The sequence below is a fragment of the Alnus glutinosa genome, chromosome 7 (assembly GCF_958979055.1).
Source record: "Alnus glutinosa chromosome 7, dhAlnGlut1.1, whole genome shotgun sequence".
Lineage (NCBI taxonomy): Eukaryota > Viridiplantae > Streptophyta > Magnoliopsida > Fagales > Betulaceae > Alnus > Alnus glutinosa.
In genome coordinates this window covers 26,542,449-26,561,247 of record NC_084892.1, presented here as the reverse complement: position 1 = coordinate 26,561,247, position 18,799 = coordinate 26,542,449, and the positions used below count along the sequence as shown (strand labels likewise).

The 18,799-nt window shown below is 37.5% G+C and overlaps 2 protein-coding genes and 1 pseudogene across 2 annotated transcripts; 2 read left to right on the top strand and 1 right to left on the bottom strand.

The window, feature by feature from the left end:
- Positions 1-1,301: 1,301 nt before the first annotated feature.
- LOC133873476 (uncharacterized) lies at positions 1,302-3,351 on the top strand. The gene is made up of 3 exons (XM_062311176.1): positions 1,302-1,461; positions 2,100-2,292; positions 2,498-3,351. Exons 1-3 carry the CDS (start codon positions 1,429-1,431, stop codon positions 3,070-3,072), a joined length of 801 nt encoding a protein of 266 aa, XP_062167160.1. The 5' UTR covers positions 1,302-1,428; the 3' UTR covers positions 3,073-3,351.
- Positions 3,352-4,897: 1,546 nt separating this feature from the next.
- LOC133874277 (uncharacterized) lies at positions 4,898-10,511 on the bottom strand. The gene is made up of 3 exons (XM_062312157.1): positions 10,159-10,511; positions 5,609-8,386; positions 4,898-5,496 (listed from the first exon to the last, which is right to left on the bottom strand). The coding sequence occupies exons 2-3, from the start codon at positions 8,258-8,260 to the stop codon at positions 5,218-5,220; spliced, it is 2,931 nt and encodes a 976-aa protein (XP_062168141.1). The 5' UTR covers positions 8,261-8,386; positions 10,159-10,511; the 3' UTR covers positions 4,898-5,217.
- A 3,965-nt stretch (positions 10,512-14,476) lies between these two features.
- Positions 14,477-18,733, top strand: LOC133874153 (7-deoxyloganetic acid glucosyltransferase-like; annotated as a pseudogene).
- The last annotated feature ends 66 nt before the right edge of the window (positions 18,734-18,799 follow it).

The following is an 18,799-nucleotide window of genomic DNA, read 5'->3' as shown; positions in this document are numbered from 1 at the left end:
GCTAGAAGAAAATACTTTCTAATTCACATATTGAATAAAAAATATAATATAAACATTAAAATAAATTTAATTAATATTTAAATATATATATAAAAAAAAGCCGGCCCTGCCTATAACACCCTCTGACTAAGCAAGCCGTGAGAACATTGACAAAAATAGCAACTGCACCAAAATTGACTCTCATAATTGTACTATTCAAATGTGCATTTTTCAAATAAAAAGCAAAAAAGAAAACTCAATAAAAATCATGTAGTGGTGGAGCCGCGAAGTTGCCATGCTGCATAAGCTATGGCGACAAGGACAATGGAAATGGCGGACATGATGATGTTATTATTGTTAGGAAAGGTACTTTCTTTTCTTAGGATGTTTCTTGGCCCAAATCAAAACAAAATAGGGTATTTTCCTCTCTTTCGAGGTGCAATATTTTTAGTCTTTTTTAATTTTTCAGCATTTGGGCTTTTAAGAAAAAAAAAAATCAACGATTGGATGCCGTTGCGAGATTCCGGCTAGACTAGTCAAAATCTAACCAGTACGACCGAAATCAAATTAATTTCCCCAAAATTTGGCTTAGTTTGGTCAAAATCCAGTATAGATTTTCATATTACGGCCAAATTAGCTGGAATTTGTACAATACGACTAGAATCCAACTATACTAGCCTGATTTTGGTTGTACTGGTCAGATTCTAGCAATGTTGCCGGATTTCGATTAACTAGATTCCAGCACCGGCTGGATTCCGAAGACCAATGCTACCGAATTCCCACAATCGGATACCAAAATTCGGGATTTTCGGCGAGATAGTTGGACTATCAACAAATTCCAATGCTCGGTGGTGACAGATTCCTACAAACATGCATGCAAGAATGAATAGTTTAAATTCAGAAAACGATTTACGATTTTTAAAACGTAAATCGTTTTTTAAAAATTAAAGAGGTTTTTATGATCAAATTGAAAATGATTTCTGTTGATCATTATTTTTATCCCCACCAAACACAGAAAAAAGCCGAAAACATTTTACACCGGAGCCTTTTGAGTATTTTTGGAGTTACCAATTAAGCTGAAATAGTAAATTGCACCTGTCTGTAAGAAGTTTCTTTGAAGAAAACGACGTGCTTTTGCATATAATACGGGCTTTGATACCTTCGCAGCCCAGATTAAAGCGTCAATAAGTTTTGGTTGGCCCAATCTAGAAGCTCATTCAATTTGTTGTCGAGTCCGGCCCATTTAGCTAGAGCCCAGCCCATATTTCCTTCGTCCTCAAATGACATTAGTTCCCATTCCGATATCCAACGTTTTCGTGATCACCAAGAAGATTAAATTGCAGTCTTTCGTGTTAGGGAGCCTCGAAAGTATTGACGGGTCAAAACCCTAACCCTAATTTTTTTTCTCTTAATTCGTGGCCTTTTCTTTTGTAATTAATCTCCTTATCCATGGCGCTTCATGGGTCGAGCTTCTGCTACAATGTGAGTTATGCTTTTCCCAACTAATCTTTTACTTCATGTTTTCTGTTTATGGTACATTTGGCTTAAAATAGGTGCTGATCTTCATAGATTGCTGTTAGAATCTATCAGAAGAAGTAAAAGTGGTTTTCTGCAGATAACTTATCTGGGTTATTTAAGCAAATTGTATAATTTTATGAGTTAGGACCTTTGTTCTATGAGAAAACCCATTTTTTGACTTTTCATATTTTGTCAAGCTGTAGCTTTTGGATAAATTATAATTTGGTTTTTGGGAAATATGAGAGGGAAAAGAAAAGGTGGAAAAAGCTTAAACTTGTACCAGTGGTTAAGAAACAAAGTCATTTACTGACTACTTGTGGCTTGATGAAATATCCTTGCTGAGGTTGAAAATGATGAATTGTAGTACCGAAAGTTAAGTGGATGCTGAGATTATTCCGCATTCGTGTATTGGATTAAAAATATTTTACTTATAAAAAAAATAAATTCGTGTATTGGATAAAATAAACATGCATAGACTTAAGTAACAATTTTCTTTATCTGATAGACAATGTGTGAGTCAATCGAGTCCAAATCTTCTGGTTTTCCAATTTATATTGTTCACGGTTGAGTTTGTTTCATTTTGAATTATATGTCTTCTATAGGGAAATGTTTCCTCTATCAGAGAAGTTTATAGCTTGCCGTGTCCGTTTGTCAATAGTTTTGCAACACTTAGTCATCTTTCGGCACCTTCCCTGAAGCATTACAATCTAGTTTTAGCTAAACCCTTTGGAAGAGGACGTAGGATCAAGTTCTCACCCGATCATTGTCGCCCCAGTTTGCAAACTGGAAGATCCAGTAAGTCCTATAATTTGCCTTTCTGTTTGTTATTTTCATTTCCCCTGTAAGCTGTACTCTTAATTGCTGGTTCCATCACGTGTAATCGCAATTTATAGTTCATTGACCATCTATGGGGCATGGTGTTTCTGTTTAATTGTATACCAATTTTCTTTTACCATGCCCAAGTTTTGGGCACTTTGAATTCGATGGATATTTAGTGCAGAATTCTTTCAACAAGCTTCTGGTTTGCCCTCATCAAGACCATGTCAAGTAAAAAGTGCGGACTCACAGGATCCCTTAAGTGGTGAAAGCTTCATAATGGATGAGCAGACATTAGAGCAGGACCTACAGATTGCCATTGCTGAGGAAAACTATGTTGAAGCAGCAAAAATCAGGGATAGCCTTAAAAATCTCCATGAGGATAGCAAGACTTCTGTATTGCTAGCAAATGCCCGATTTTACGACTCGTTCAGGACTGGGGATTTAGCTGCTTTGCAAACCCTTTGGGCCAAGGGTGATGAGGTCTGTGTTGTGCACCCAGGTGCTTGTGGGATATCTGGTTATGACGACGTTATGGAAAGCTGGGAGTTTGTATGGGCAGACTATGAATTCCCATTAGAGATTCAGCTGAAAGATGTTAGGGTTCATGTCAAAGGGAATGTAGGGTATGTTACGTGTAGGGAATTCGTTAAGACAGAAGGTAGCAAATGGGGGATACAGTTTGCAACAAATGTATTTGAGAGGATTGATGGTCACTGGTTTATCTCTATTCATCATGCTTCACCTGTAGATTTGTGAAACATCTCAATTTATAGTTCATGATACATTAGAATGATTTCTGTCTTCCGCAGCCTTGGCATTGGCTTCAATGAGTTTATGATGCCTTTCACCTGCTGAAAGAGAACGCCTCCTCTAGTGGCCAAAGGTTGCACTCTGATATTAGGTTCCCTGCAGAGATCGTTTTTGTATTCCAGCAATTTCCTCCAATGGCTGTGTAATGGACATTTCCAGTGTATTTTTCTCCAGAAAATTGAGCAAAAATTTACTGTCAATAAATCATGGCTTCGTTGGTTAAAATTCTCTTCTTCTGATGTTTGCTTTCAATGCATTAACAAACACACCACAAGTCTCCGGCTAGCGGCGTTGTTGCTAATTAAGGTTCAGTTTGAAACTAATTGTTAGCCATTTATTTCTCTGTTAGCCAAAATGACAGAAATCTATTAACAGCCTTTTTTACTCAAAACTTAGAATATGCAGAAGAAAATGGATTTCCGCCTTCAATGAAGAACCACATATATTTTTTAAATCCAATTTTAAATCAGATATATTCACTCTTGTGGCTCTTCACTGCCACACCTTAATGCATTGAAAAAATAAAAAGAAAAAAAGGGAGCATTTAAACTAGGGGTGTGCATGGGGCGGGGAGGATTTTTGCCCTTTTTGCCCCTGCCCCGCACTCCTGTGGATTGAGAAAATCTCACCCTCGAACTGCACAAAAAAGAGAGAATCCGTGCGGTGCGGGGGTGATGCGCCACTCTTCATCTTCAATCTACTATGAAAATACTGTAGCACTAGGGTTAAAACGAAGAAGATGAAGAGGCGAAGAGCGGCTCAAGGGGAGGTTGTGAAGAGAGGAGAAAAATGAAGAGAAGAGGTGTGCGGCACAGGCACTACGACGCTAGGGTTAAAACGAAGAAGATGAAGAGAAGAAATAAAGGAAAAAGGAGAAAAGCGTGAAGTAACGAGGATTGAGGAAAGATCCAGAAGTCCACATGCCATTTCGTAAATGAATAATGGCTTGCCCGTGCGTTTGAATAATTACTTCTCCACGTGAAGTAATGTACCGATGCATGGGTAAATGAGCCAATGCATCAATTCAAAAAAAAAAAAAAAAAATTGAACCAACACATGAATAATGAGAAAGGAAGAAGGATCTAGAAGTAATGTACAATTGTATTTGCGTAAATGAACCATTGCATGGGTATTTGCATTGGTTCAAAACAGCTGTAAGCCACTATTTCCTTCACGACACACGTGGAGGAAGGATTCAGAAACAAATAAACATCTATGGAAAAAAAAGAAAAGAAAAAAGAATAATGACTTACTAATTGGTTCAAAACGCAAATACCCATGCGTTTTGATTATTTTGAACCAACGCATGGCTTCCAGCTATACCCTTCTAGTTCTAGAGCCTTCTATCCGCAAGCCCCTTTCTCTTTTCACTTCTTTGGGTCGTCTTCTTTCTCAGAGTCTTAGACTGAGACATAACGAAGAGAAGATCAGAAGAGAGGCTGAATGAACTCTATAAAGAGTGAAGAAAAGAATAAAGAAGACTTTAGAGGTTGCAGCGCAGGGTTATAGTTATTTTTTTATTTTTTATTTTTAAATTATTTTTTTTCCTGCAGGTAGGGGCGGGGCGAGGCGGGTCCCCAAGATTTTTTTGAAACCCTAACCCGCAATTCACCCCGCACAAATATACCATATTTTAACCCATACCCGCAAAAAAAACTTAAAACCGGCTTGGGCGGGGGTTGCGGGTTGGGGCGGATCCATTGGTTTTTGCCCACTCCTAATTTAAACAGAACTAAGTACGCCTAGAAAAAGTATGGCATTAGCTTCAGTATTTGGCAAAGATTTCAAGGCTGAGTTTCGATCCTCTTTTGGAGCATACAGTAGTCTTAGACTTCTGTTTTAATATGCTATGTTGTACTTATACAGCGGATGACATTATTATCTTTTTGTACAAGAGTGAGGTTGGTGCGGTAGCAAAGCCAACACAAAATGACACGTCTTCTACCAAAGAGGCACTCCAGTTAAAACGTCTTTCTCAAAAGCCGATGCACGTGTCAATACAGTGGTTGACTATGAACAGAACATCTGCTTTTGAGGAGTTCACTGGCTGCCCTCTTTACCTTACAGAGATAACAGCTTCCTTGCATGAAACTAGACCCTCCCGACAGGGGAGGGAGGGGGGCTTGGAGCATATTTTGAAGCCGCTTTTCTCTGGATTCCACCATTTTCATTCAGAATGGATTCTTCGAAAACTTTTGCTTCAGGCATATTGGTCGTTTCAGAGAGATCCACCTGTTTCTTACAGCTTAAAAGTGCGACACAAATGGAGAATGACTGTAACAAAGAGATTGATGTATTGAATTCAATCGAGTAGACTCCATCCTTCAATGGTGTCAAGCTGAAGAAGGGCCTGGTCTGCTCAGCTTCTCCCTGAACATTAGTACAATAACTAGATGTCAATTGCAAAGTCAACAACTGTGGACACTTTGGGATAAAGGAGGCTGAAACTTATGATCTGAAACTATTTGGTATAACGCTGTACCTGGACAAAAAGTTCAATATGATCTGGGATAGGGGAAGCTTTGGATGTCTTGTGAATCTCACTGCTTTCGTTCTGGTTGGAGAGAACATGCAGCTTGCAGCCAACATCCCAACCTCCACAGTCACATGATCCACCAGATCTCCACCTATCTAACAATGGCGAAGGCTCTCCTTTGTTTGGTGAGCTATGAACACCGCCTGGAAGTATGACCATAATACTATCAGACTCTTCATTTTCTTTGAAGTTGCAAGAGCATCTGTCTTCTGGCAAACATTTTATGCAGAGCTCCTCTGCCAAATCTTTATTACTTTTCATTCTATCATGGCTTAAGTTTTCGCAAGGGATCTTGACAACAACGGCTGCAAGCTCCCTTTTTGGCTTGAATTTCAGTGGTTCTTGATCTGCCTGCCTTAGCTCAACACCGAACAAGACAGATTCTCTTGCTATGTACTGGTTGCCGGAATAATGTCCACTCAAATCAGAGAAGCAAGAGCTGGAAATCTTCATCTGACCGATGACATTATAGACATAGCCACAGCTATCCCTTTTACTTCCATGACTCATCCAGCCACCACTTTTCTTCTTAAATTCATTAACATAGTAAAATGTATAATTTTGGCCTGAATCATCCTTCCCAGATGACGTTAAATTTTTCATTGTGGCTGCAAGAACGTTTCTGTCATTCTCAACCATCAACTTAAACAAAGGGAGCCCATTCTTTACTGTAAGTTGCAAAAGGGCTTGAGTAGTTGATGCCTCATGCTTCTCATTTTGAAGTGAGTGACTGACACTAGTTGGCCTAGAGCTAAAGGAATCCAAACTTTCTTTCAATGACTGAACGGTTTCAGCAGAGTGGAGTGGATTTGCTAACTTATGCTTCAGTATGGGGTCTAGTAACCTTCTTAAAGGGCTGGATTTAGCTCTGTGATGAAGAACTGACTTCTCTCTATTTGAATTATCCAAAGAAACAGAAGTTTCAGATCTCATGGGACCGGACTTGATACTAACATATGAGGAGCTCAATTGTGGAGCAGATGAACCCTCCTTGAAACTGAAACTTCTTCGCAGACGTTCTAAGCTGAAGCTAAACCGGCGATTGGGTGATAGATTTTTGATATTTCTAGCTGCCAGCACAGCAGTTTCTTCATCCGATATTTTTACAGTATCAACATCTGAATTAGTAAGCTCAAGGTCTAAGTCATTCTTTTCTGCATATCTACCTTTAGATAGCATGTTGGATGTTTTATTTGAGCATTGGTATGTGTGAGATGCAACAGATGAGAGCTCATTACACCGAGCATTGATCAGGCTATGTGGCGCCATGCCCGACACGGCATTGGCCTCAACTCTAGAAGGCAGAGGGCAGGAGTATGGAATTTCAGAACTGAGTCCTGCAGAGTGAACAACCTTACCAGAAAATGTATCTGAAAAAGTACTCCACTGTGCTTCTGATGACTTCTCCTTGGATTGTTTGGGTTGCGAAAGTTGTAATACTTCAGAAAATTCATTTTTGGGTAACTCTGGTCGAGGGAGAACAACATTCTTGTTCTCACCATGGGAACGCCCCTTAGTGAGATCTATATCTGGTTGTCGCAACTCCTCTACCCTCTTCCTATTTTCACCACTGCCAGAACTCAGCTTCTCCTTTGAACTAAGTGAGACCCCATAGCTTCTCAATTTTGGACGTGAAGCTCTGCTTTCTGAGATGATCTTTTGATCTCTATCTTTTCTCTTGATTTCTGATTCTCCCAACTCCTCGATGCTCTTCTTAGCTTCACCATCCCAAGCACTCACATTGTGCTTCTGAATGGGTGAGACACCTTTAGTTCTTGAGTTCGTTGAAAATTTTGCCATTTCTGAAGTAATCTTATGATCTAAATCTTTTCTCTTCCCCTTATCAATCATTATATCTGAGAAATTTCTGCCAAAAGACTTGTATGTCCAGGGTACCTTTTTCTGCCCATCTATGTTGTTTTTGGAAGCAATCTCAAAATCTTGAAATCGTACGACATTCTTGGCAGGCAGTTTGGTACCTTGAGGATGACCAACCTTCTGAGATGAGTTGAGATTAGAACGAGGCAAAGAGTTTCTTTCAGAAAATGTCTTGCTGTGGATGGTAGTAGAAAATGTAGATGATCCATTGGTTGCTTTCAAAGAAAAATCAATGCTACTGCATACTGCATTATCGCTACTTCTGGCTGGTATTTGCTTTTGCTTGTATTTCCATTTTTCTAGTTGTGCCCAATCTAGAACCCCAAAATTCAAAGCTTTCTCTTGGAGGTTTTCTCCCGTCTCTGCACGCTGGAGATAACCTGGCAAATTTGACATGTGCTTGACAAGCTCATCTTCTTTACTAGTATTTGCCTTGTCACACTGCCTTTGATGATTTCCAGAAGATTTTGCTTGGACCAAGTTTTTATCATCTCTATCCTGTTTTCGTTCAGGATGCAGATCACTGTATGATGATCGAACAGAATTTTTCACTTTTAACTTGTCTGGATACTTTGGGCTTCGACTAGCTTGGGGTGATATAGCCCTCTGCTTCACTATCTTACAGCTGTTTTCCCGTTTTGAATTCTTTTTTTGCTCTGAACTGGTTCCCATTTCTCCAGCAGGTCTTAAGAAATTATTTGGACGTATATCAGATGGCATAGAATCAAATATTCTAAAGCTTCACTGGCACATAATAGCTCCAGCACATGGTGCAGAAGAGGATCTTGCTCACCACTCGCAACCTTACTTTAAGAAAAGTTCACACAGGAGAGTGTCCTTCTGATTCTGAGCATAAGAGTCAAATTAGATGGCTGTAATCAAACTTAAAAGAGAGAGAGAGGGGAAGAAAAAAAATACAATTCTAGTCGTCAAAAGGCCAAGGCTTTTAATATTTTAAAACAATAAATCAAACAAAGATGAAAGTTATACTGGTTAGAACACTCCCATATTACAATATTGGAAAGCAGAAGCAAGTGATCTTCTTAAAGAGGAAAACAATTCTGCATCATACTTAATTAAATTCTTAAAATCTGAAGCCACTATACAAGAAAACAGAAGCAACAAGATAGGATTAACCAAGCTGATTTAGTACCCTGATTTCTACATTTTACACATTCATCTCCACTTAGAACCTCATCATCGATTTAATTAGATGATCCCTAAATTTTTCCCGTTAATATACTAAAAGATCATGTAGGTTAAAATGTTATCCTTTGGTGGTTCCTTACCAACAATATTTGGGTCAACTTCTGGCAAGAAAGGAACGCACGAGAAAACTAAGGGATTTAGATAGAAAATGAGAGGTACCATATGAGGGCAGCGAGAATAAGATTGAAAGTGCACCCACCTTGGTGCACCAGTGCATAAGTTCCTGACACTGTAGTTCAACATATATGCTGATGGCTCCATTTTTTAATCTATTTAACGCAGTCTTCAACATGAGCTGATATTATCATCCTATCTTTTTCTTTTCCTTCCTGGTGTGATCATGAGCCGATGTTCAGACATTAGGTGCAATTAATTTAGGCGAGTTTCCAAATATACAGCGTTTCATCAAATTAAAGAAACGGAAACGATATTTAAAAATATTTTACCTACACTTGTATCAAAAGGACTGGAACCTATTCTGTTTCTATAGCCTCTTTCTCAAATAGAGATTTTTCAAGCATTCTTTGAGCTCTCTAATAGCACTTGACAAAATAAGACATTGATCATGATTATTTATCGAAAAGCTAAACCATATTTATTCGCTTAAAACATCTTCTATCATAAATTTTGTGGCAAATAAAAAAAAAAGAAGGAATTTTTCTCAAACACATATACAACAAAAGAAAAATATGGGGGCTACCACTACAGAGCCATATGCTACCAAACAAACTCATGAGCTTAATGAGGAAATGAAGCGAAGCCTCCGCTAATTTATGGTAATTTACTTCTGTTTAACGAGAATATTAAATTGTTTCCTTTGTTACAAAAATTCAATCTTCCAATTGCATCAATGCCTCAGATATTGCAATATTAGCTTGCCAAATGCCAGCTAAAATTTTATTTTAGAAAAAAAAAAAAAAAAAGACTTTTGACTAAGTTCATTAAAAGGAATACAATGCTCCCTCAAGTCAAAGCAAATTTCATATACCTATTGCTAATTTGCTGCAATTGCTCAGAGAGAAAAATACCCCTCACGACTTACCTTTCCTAACATTCTTCAAGATTTGAATCAAAACCATGCATATAAGTCAAGAGCCAAATCAAGAAACTCACAGATCCAAACATCAGACTATATCAACTCAAGCTTGCTTTATAACTTATACATGTTTATGTGTGTGTGTGTGTGTATATAGCTCTGATCGGTTGCTGAGAAAGCTGAAGAATTTTATTTTTTAAAAAAGTAGCAAAATAAAAGTAACGAAGTCCTAACATTTTCGAGGCGCAAGTTCCTCAAACAAATAGGCTTTTGTAAGAATGCAAGAATCCATTTTCCTCCGGTTTCTCAGCAACCAAACGGATCGTAAAGAAAACAGAAACGTAAAAAGCCAAAGACTACAACCAAGACTCACCACGAAGATTAGAACTGTGTAACTCAACAACGAAGGAAAATGCAGGTCCGTAAGAGTGACATTCTCTGAAAAACCTCGTTGATCCCGATAAAGATCCGAAACGTAATGACTTCAGTGATGCGCCCAGTAAAAATTCCCGAAACCGACGTAGATTACAAGCAAAGCAAAGGATTACCTACAGTAACCAAAGAAGGCAACAAAAATCTTTCTCGGTTTTCGTATCGGTATCAGTCTGTACTACGCGTTTTCGTTCTCCGAGTGCCGGAACAGAAAGAGCCAGAAATTACAGAAGAGAAAGCGGTGGTCTCTGTGAGACTGTTAGAAATCTGACTGTGAGAGAGAGAGAGAGAGAGAGAGAGAGAGAGAGAGAGTGTGTGTGCGCTGTGGCGCAAGGGCGTTTCTTTTTCTAATCAAACGGTTGAAGAGCGAGGGAGTAGGTCTAGTATGGGCGAGGTGGCTATTGTGGGACCCCAAGGGCGACTTCTTTTCTTTACTGCGGGTCATCGCGAATCCCCAAGCTTCCTGTGGGGCTCACCAGGGAGAACGGATGTCACGTCACCGGTTCCTGTGATTGCGATATTTGAGAAGCACGTCCTATTTTGTCTTTTTATATACTCTGTTATAAAAGATTTTTATTTTAATTTTTTAGCTGGAAGAGATTAATTGGTAATTCTTAATTTTTGCTGTTTTATTTCAATTTTTTTAAATAAAGATTGGATACCACAAAATATCTCTAATTCAATTTCTTAGAGTAAGTTTTTTTTTTTTTTTTTTAGATGCATGAAAAAAATTACATCACGAAAGAAAAACACAAGAACAGTTGGATAACCTAAAATATAAATCTAAGAACATAAGCATACGAGGATAATGTTTCTGAAAATACGAGCCCTTTAGTTTGTGACACGGATGCCAAGAACCAGAACCACCAGTAAAAGTGATTTGTAATGTATATTGAGTCGTAAGGACCCAAACATCGAAACATGGGTAAACAAAAAAAAAGTGCAATAGAAAAACTCAAAAACAGCAACAAAAATAAAAGACATAAAAACAGAATGATAAGAGAAGGATAAGAGAATACTAAATAGTGTATCTCAAATAGCAATACTATATACTACACCCTATACTTCTACACTAATGTGCAAGTACTCATTAATCTTGTAAAAATATATATATATATATATATATATATATATATATATATTTGTTGATGATATTGTTATATTAACTTAGTAAGATTAGATGGGATGAAGCAATAATATTTAACATTTATCCTTAAAATATATGAGAATTATATATTTTATAAAAAAATGCATGTAAAAATTATATGCTCTAAAAATAAATGAACGTCTTAATAAAAAGAAATTTATTTCATTTATTTGTTTATTTTTATCTGCCTCAAATTAAAAAAGTGTAGCTACCTGTTTAAAGCTCGTAATTTCGGGGAGTGAATTACGTGAGTTGGGATATATTTTGATTATTTTCTCCATGCGGAATGTCGAGGCCAGGCCAAAGTCTTCTAAGCTATCACACCATGGCCTGCTTTGTTGAAAAAATATAAGAAGGTGGACGAGCTAGTCTAAGTTGGCAACAGGGCCGTGGGCCCATGGCCTACTTTTAATAGACAGAGACGGCTAAAACCCCACAAAAAATGTGGGCAAATTCTTGGACTCTTTTTTGTTTTTCTGGGAATCTTTCATCATTTTTTTATTTACCTTTTCCTTCGGGTTGTCGTATTCCAATCTTTGCACGTATTCAGGTCTTACCAAGAATAGGTAAAAGCATTTTCAAAAGTAAATGGCCTATAAAAGTTAAATTCGATTGTTATGAATTATTTTTTATTTTTAGTAGGATTGTTAGAATAAAATTTTTCGTTCTAGTACGAATAATAAGTGCTTATTCACTATTCACATTACAAATAATTTTTTATTATTTTCTCTATTTTTTTTTTAGAGAATTGTATTTTTTTAATAACTACTTTAAATATTATGAGCTATTTTCCGTCCGGAGTAGAATAAGCAAAGCAGATTTTTTTCTTTTAGTGTGAATAGTAAATAAGATCTTTATGACTTTTTACTATTCATACTACAAAGAGTTTTATTTATTTATTTATTTTTTCTCTCAATTTCCTTCTCTCTCTTTCCCTCTCTCTATTTCTTTCACACTTTTTTCATCACAAATTAATATTTAAATACAAATAAAAAGTAAAATAAAAAATCTGTTCGAGAAAATATAGAACAAGTAGTAGATAAAATAGAGAATTATCATTTTTTAATAGCTATTTTAGCTATTAGGGCTAGAAATGCTCTTAATGCTTTTCTTCCTTCTTACAGCTTCAATCTATGGCTTTGTGGGCGATCTTAATGCTTTTCTTCCTTCTTACAACTCCAATCTATGGCTTTGTGGGCGATCTTAATGCTTTTCTTCCTTTATCCAGTAAACAATTCAATACTTTGTTAAAGCGGGAAGAGCAGATCTTTGAGTAAAAAAGTGACCTTCCGCCTCGTCGATAATAAGATGATTTTTTATTTTTTCTGGCCGCATATTATTGGCCTGGGCCATTAAGATAATTTTAGCTATATATAGACCTCAACAGAAAATTGACTCTAGAGATATAATAATAAGGAAAAGGCGATTTGTGAACTGGTTAATTTTATTCTTATGATTATGTATAACCTAAGAGAGTTTTTGTAATCATTAAGAGAAAAGCGCTAGTACGTTATATTTGCACTATCATCTTAAAAGAATTAGTAAATTTGGAGCTTTCTCTATAATCACTTATAAAGCTCAGTTTTACCTAATTTCTAGGTAATGTGAGACTTAGTGCTCATAATTATCTTTATAAACCACATATTTTCTGTAGGCTACTCATCTTTTCAATATGGAACCGGTGTACGTCTTACAATTTTCATGTATTTTCTTTGTTGAATTAATGCTGCCTTTACAGCAACAGCCGACGTGATAAATATGTGGGCTTTATTTCGTAACTGGAAATACATGTTGAGGAGAATAGAAGAGTTTACTCGAGGTTCTAGTTTTATCAAAATTACTGCTAGGGATAATACAAGTTTTACTACAAATATTTTGGAAACTGACATAACTATTCATATGAGTGCTATGTGGTATGTACATGCGAATGCAAGTGCGATTATTTGGCCATACGAGCAGTCGCGACAGCAAAATGCGGATATTACTTTTAGATATCCACATAATATTTGTACTAACCACATCCGTGCGGTTATTAAATGTTGTTATTATCCGCTACCCGCATATTAGATAATGGGCATTTTGAGCATTCTTAATTTGGATCTCTATTAGGGCCTAGTGTAAATGATTTTGAAAATAATTTATGCCCATTTTTAGTATTTTGAGCTTGTTTTATTATTTTTTTAAGGCCTAATCTTTTGAAAATATATTGATTTTACATTACCTTTTCTTTTTTGTCAAAGTGTTACACGAGAAAGCAACACAGCTAACCAAATCAATGTAAATATAACTTATACCTAATCCAAAACGACGTCGTTTTGGTGAATTCATTAAATATAATATATACTATATGTAAAGGGCATGTGATGGGTTAATAACCTTATCCACATACTTTAAAACTGTTATTCACATATTTGGATAATTTTTTTTACTAACCGCATTTGCCTCCACATGTGCGCATAGGAATGCGGGCAGTTAATATCCGCCCGCATGTACAACCTTACTATGTGGCACAAAATAGGTTGTAAAAAATGAAGCACTAAAAACATTTTTGTTTTGCCAATATTTGTTTCAAAATTTTAACTGTGAATTGAAAATAACCACAAAAATTGGAGCTAAAATAGTTGAATAGTTTTATGGAGGGACATAAATTTCCTATAAATTAGTTTGTAAGAAATTACATACAATCTATATATAAGATCGACACGTGTCCTTTAAACATGTGCTTCTCACATGTCAAAAGACACATCAATCTTATACGTGGGTTGTATAAAATTTCTTACGAATCGATTTGAATATGAAATCTATGGAGAGAGCTGATGCTCAAGTCTCTATCAAGTTAGCAACGCAATTCACATGGTGAGAGTGATATTTGAGATCACCGATCAGTGTCCTAAACCAGGTGGGCTTCAATTAGCTACCATTCTTAGATGGCGGTACTGGGCTGGATCTACATCTAATCACTTGAGAAAGAAACATTGACTTTCCATTTTTATACATGTACTCCCATATATTAGAAATAATTGAAGGAACACAGCTTGAAATAATTGTTAACTTTTTTCCTCCACTAATGTTCCATCAAGTATACGCATGCAACAACATGCATGAAACTAAACGCGTTTTTGGTTTGTGCGAAAGCGAGAAAAAGGAGGAAAATTCATAATTTTACCAGCCTCTCGTGCAATATATATCTTCCAATCAGTCCGCCTTTGGAAGATCAAAGATGGATCAGCAATAGCAAGCTCATATGCTGCCCTTCCCGTTCCCTGCACTAGGCCACATCAAACCCTTGCTGAGCCTAGCAGAGCTCCTATGCCACGCTGGCCTCCACGTTGCTTTCCTCAACACTGACCACAACGTACCATCGCTGCCTCCCCCACCTACAACCGCTTTCACTACTCACTTTCCCACCCTCCGCTTTGAGTCCATTTCGGATGGCCTGCCCACCGATCACCCCCGCAATATACAGCTTATTGGAGACTTAATGCTCTCGGTCAAGTCCGTGACGAAGCCACGATTCCGCGATCTGTTGGCTGACTTAAGCACAAAGTCCGAGCGTCTTGTCACTTGTGTAATAGCCGATGGAATTATGTCTTTTGCAATTGATATTGCTAAGGAATTCGGCATTAATTAGCACAATGACTTTTTGGGCCTTTAGTCCTTGCTGCTTGTGGTCTTTTCTCTGCCTGCCGAAGTTGATTGAGGAAGGCCAACTTCCCGTTGGAGGTGAGGGTAAGTGTTAGTGTGTAACGTACTCTGACATACGTTAATTTTCTTTATATATATATATATATATATATATATATTAAGTCACACAAAACTAACGTGATTTCAATGTTTTGTACGTACAAGACGTTCATCCAAAGCATAGAGGGTCACCAAAATAACCCTAATTATAAGCTGATTGAAATGGTTATTGTTGTATACTGATGTTTAATTTGTACATTTTATTACTAATTTTATAATAACGAGATGCAATACATTTACAACATTTGTACGATTCTTACATTTTTATTTATTTATTTATTATTATCTTTATACGTAAGAGTCACGTGTAGGAAAACACAAGTAAGAAAACAGATTCAATAATTAATTTGAACAAATATTATACAAAAATTGTGCAAAGATCTTAAACGAATCATATCTGGATCACTACATCGAGAAATACCCAACCCAACTCATAGTAAAGATCAAAAGAAGCTTCTTCTTTAGCTCTGGAGCCATCAACCATCCTTACCTGTGTCACTAGTGATCAACTGATCAGAAAAGTGTTTCATCTGAACTGCTCTTTCAAACAAAAATATTCGCCAGTTTATGTTTCAAAATACTAACAATATATATATATAAGATCTTGTAGAAGATGCGACAAAAATCAAAACATCATGATTGTATTGGAAAGGCTGAAGCAAGCATCCGGTTCTTTGTTCCTTCCCCTGCAGCTTCATGCCTTAACCTTTGATATATAAGAAGGATTTAAGAAAAGGCTAAAATAGGAAACATTAATTTTCAAAATTTAAGATTACTGCAGACTGTGCTTGGATGCCTAATTATATATGTATGGATCGGATGGTCAGAAGCGTGCCAGGTATGGAGAGCCTTTTGCGACGCCGAGATCTACCCAGCATTTGTAGATGACAATTGGATGACCCCATCTTTCAATTCTTCATCGAGGAGATCAACGCCATAACTCAAACTTCGGCGCTCATACTCAACTCCTTTGATCACCTTGAAGCTCCCACTCTCTCTCACATCGCCCCTCTCTTTTCTAGAATTTACACAATTGGACCTCTCATTGCTCTTCTAACCTCTCGTATTGCACATGATGTCTCACGATATTTACCGTCCTTCAATAATTTATGCGAAGTAGACCGCAGTTGCATGACGTGGCTGGATTCACAACCGTTAAGATCCGTTGTTTACGTTAGCTTTGGGAGCACGGGGATGATGACACGTGGTCAATTGTTTGAGTTTTGGCACGGTTTGGTCAACAGTGGCAAGCCGTTTCTATGGGTAATACGGCGTGATGGCATTGTAGGTCTCGAAGGAGAGCACGCGATCCCAGAGGAGCTACATGAGGGAACAAAAGAAAGGGGCTTTTTAGTGGATTGGGCTCCACAAGAAGAGGTCTTGGCCCATCAAGCGGTGGGTGGGTTTTTGACCCACAGTGGCTGGAACTCCACCCTTGAGAGCATTGTTGCTGGGGTCCCTATGCTTTGTTGGCCCACAATCACGGACCAGCAAATTAATAGTTGCTGGGTTAGAGCACTCCTAATGGCTTATGTATATCTCAATCTAGAATAGCTAATCAAAATTCATTTTATCTAGTTTAGCTAATGAGTTTTAAAATGCATCATACATCTAATTATCTATTCTTAACTCTATATTTTTTTTTTATTATTATTTTTCATTATAGTATTTTTTTTCCATGTGGGTCTCGCTTAATAACTCCACTACTTTACACACTTTCCCTTAGATCTTCACTATAAAGGAAGAAAAAAAAGGAAGAACATAGAGTTATGGAGGGAAAATGAAAAATAAAAAGCGGAAAATGTGGAGATTAAGAATAAAAAGAAAATAGATAAGTGAATAGTATAATTTTACTTGTAGAGTTGCATAATTTATAAAATTAAGAAAAATCTATTATAGACATAGACGGAGGAAAGGGGGCCGGTATGGGCCATGGCCCCTTCCCCAAAAAAAATTCTTGAAATTTTTTTTTTGGAAAGGATGAAAAAAATAGGGGTCAGAATTCTCACAAGCATCCCCCTTGTGAAGGATGAAGCCAGAACTCAAAAACACCATGTGCATACTCACAAGCATCCCCCTTTTGGCATGTCCCTTTCGGGAATGTCTCTTCTCCTGGCACTCTCCCCGGGATGGACAAAAGGGCATTCGGTCCAATCATGGGTATATGCCCTTGAGCAAGGGCTTCATGTTGAAGGTATACATCCTAAACTCATCCGTCCCATATATCCCGTTGTCTATATCGGGCAAGGGTACGTCGATAGGGTATTCCTTCTTCTCAGTTCCATCCTTTGATAACTGAGGCATGGCCATCTTCTGATGCGCTTCCTCTTGGTTCACGGTTCGATCACCTTCCCCCACTGAATTATCGCCTTTTAGCAACAACTCCATCGCCTTCCTTCTTGAATTCTATAAGGACAGGAAGCTACGCAATATCCATGGGAGTAAGTTGAAGGAATTTGAACTGAGTTGACGGAAGTTGTAGGGAGATAAGCTGCTACCTGTCATCAAGACACTGAAAAGAAGAACCCAGAAGCTGCCTTTGTGAAAAGATAAGGCTATGACGTGGCATCCGGATTTTGGGTTTCTCAAGTCTTGAGAAACAGCTGGAGGCAACTTGAGGATCATGCGTTTTGTTTGATAGCATGAGTCGTTTTACGTGGAAAGACAATACAACTTAAATAAACAGAGGGCTTCCATGAGTAGTTGTGCAACAAATATTGCAAGGGCTTTTCTCACGCGTGGTAGATTTCATGTCATGGAGGACAGTTGGAAGAAGCTACTGGTCTGAGGCCAGACTTGGTCAAGGTGTGGTTTGCTGCAGGTCTGAGGCTTAAAGTGAGCCCAAATCCATGGGTTGGCAAAATCCATTCATTTCCATTCCAATTTCTACTACAAAATTCATAATTCAAACCCTACAATTTCCATAACATTTCGATACTGTTACAAATTGGAGGATGACTTCAACGCACGGTCAATCAAATCAACATGCTTATTTCCATTAGCATTAACACAATTAGCATCAGCATATGCATCAAGCAAGAGCTTAACAATCTGAAGTGAAGAATTGGTACCACCAGCAACAGCACAATGAATTGTAGTCAGTGACCCTATGTGAACCACAAACCCTATTGACATTAAGAATTTTGACCTCTACCCCTATTTTAATATATTTGTAATTTATGCACTGAAGGTTTGGCCCCTGCTCAAAATATTTTCTGACTCTGTCCCTGATTTTAGAGTTAGAATACATAAGCCGATGGAGTCTCTTTTTAACACTTTTGTTATCTATTCTAGCTTAAAGTTGCAAATAGATAATCCATTGAGAGTGCTCTTAGTGAGGTATGGAGGATTGGCCTCGACATGAAGGACACGTGTGATAGATCGACGATTGAGATGATGATAAGAGCAATGATGGAGGAGGAAGGGAGGAAATCATCAGGTCAATGGATCGGATTGCGAAATTGACTTACGATTCTGCTAACCAGGGTGGATCTTCCTACCACAACTTGGACAAGCTTATTGAAGACATAGAAAAAAAAAAGTATAATATTTTAAACCTAATTAATTTGCTTAAGTTTTAAGGCATGTTCGCAAGTAATGGTACTCGATCTTTTATATTTTTGTGTCGTTGTATTTACGTTTTTGGCATTTGATAACTTGAGGAATCAATTGCATGTAATAATAAGATCGA

What these genes read in the sequence shown, in the direction of transcription:
- LOC133874277 (XM_062312157.1), bottom strand. Translation starts at nt 8,260, where the DNA reads ATGCCATCTGATATACGTCCAAATAATTTCTTAAGACCTGCTGGAGAA. An exon ending in ATATTGAACTTTTTGTCCAG is followed by an intron (nt 5,497 to 5,608) that starts GTACAGCGTTAT and finishes ACTAATGTTCAG; the next exon opens with GGAGAAGCTGAGCAGACCAG.
- LOC133873476 (XM_062311176.1), top strand. Translation starts at nt 1,429, where the DNA reads ATGGCGCTTCATGGGTCGAGCTTCTGCTACAAT. An exon ending in GGTCGAGCTTCTGCTACAAT is followed by an intron (nt 1,462 to 2,099) that starts GTGAGTTATGCT and finishes TGTCTTCTATAG; the next exon opens with GGAAATGTTTCCTCTATCAG. An exon ending in TTTGCAAACTGGAAGATCCA is followed by an intron (nt 2,293 to 2,497) that starts GTAAGTCCTATA and finishes TATTTAGTGCAG; the next exon opens with AATTCTTTCAACAAGCTTCT.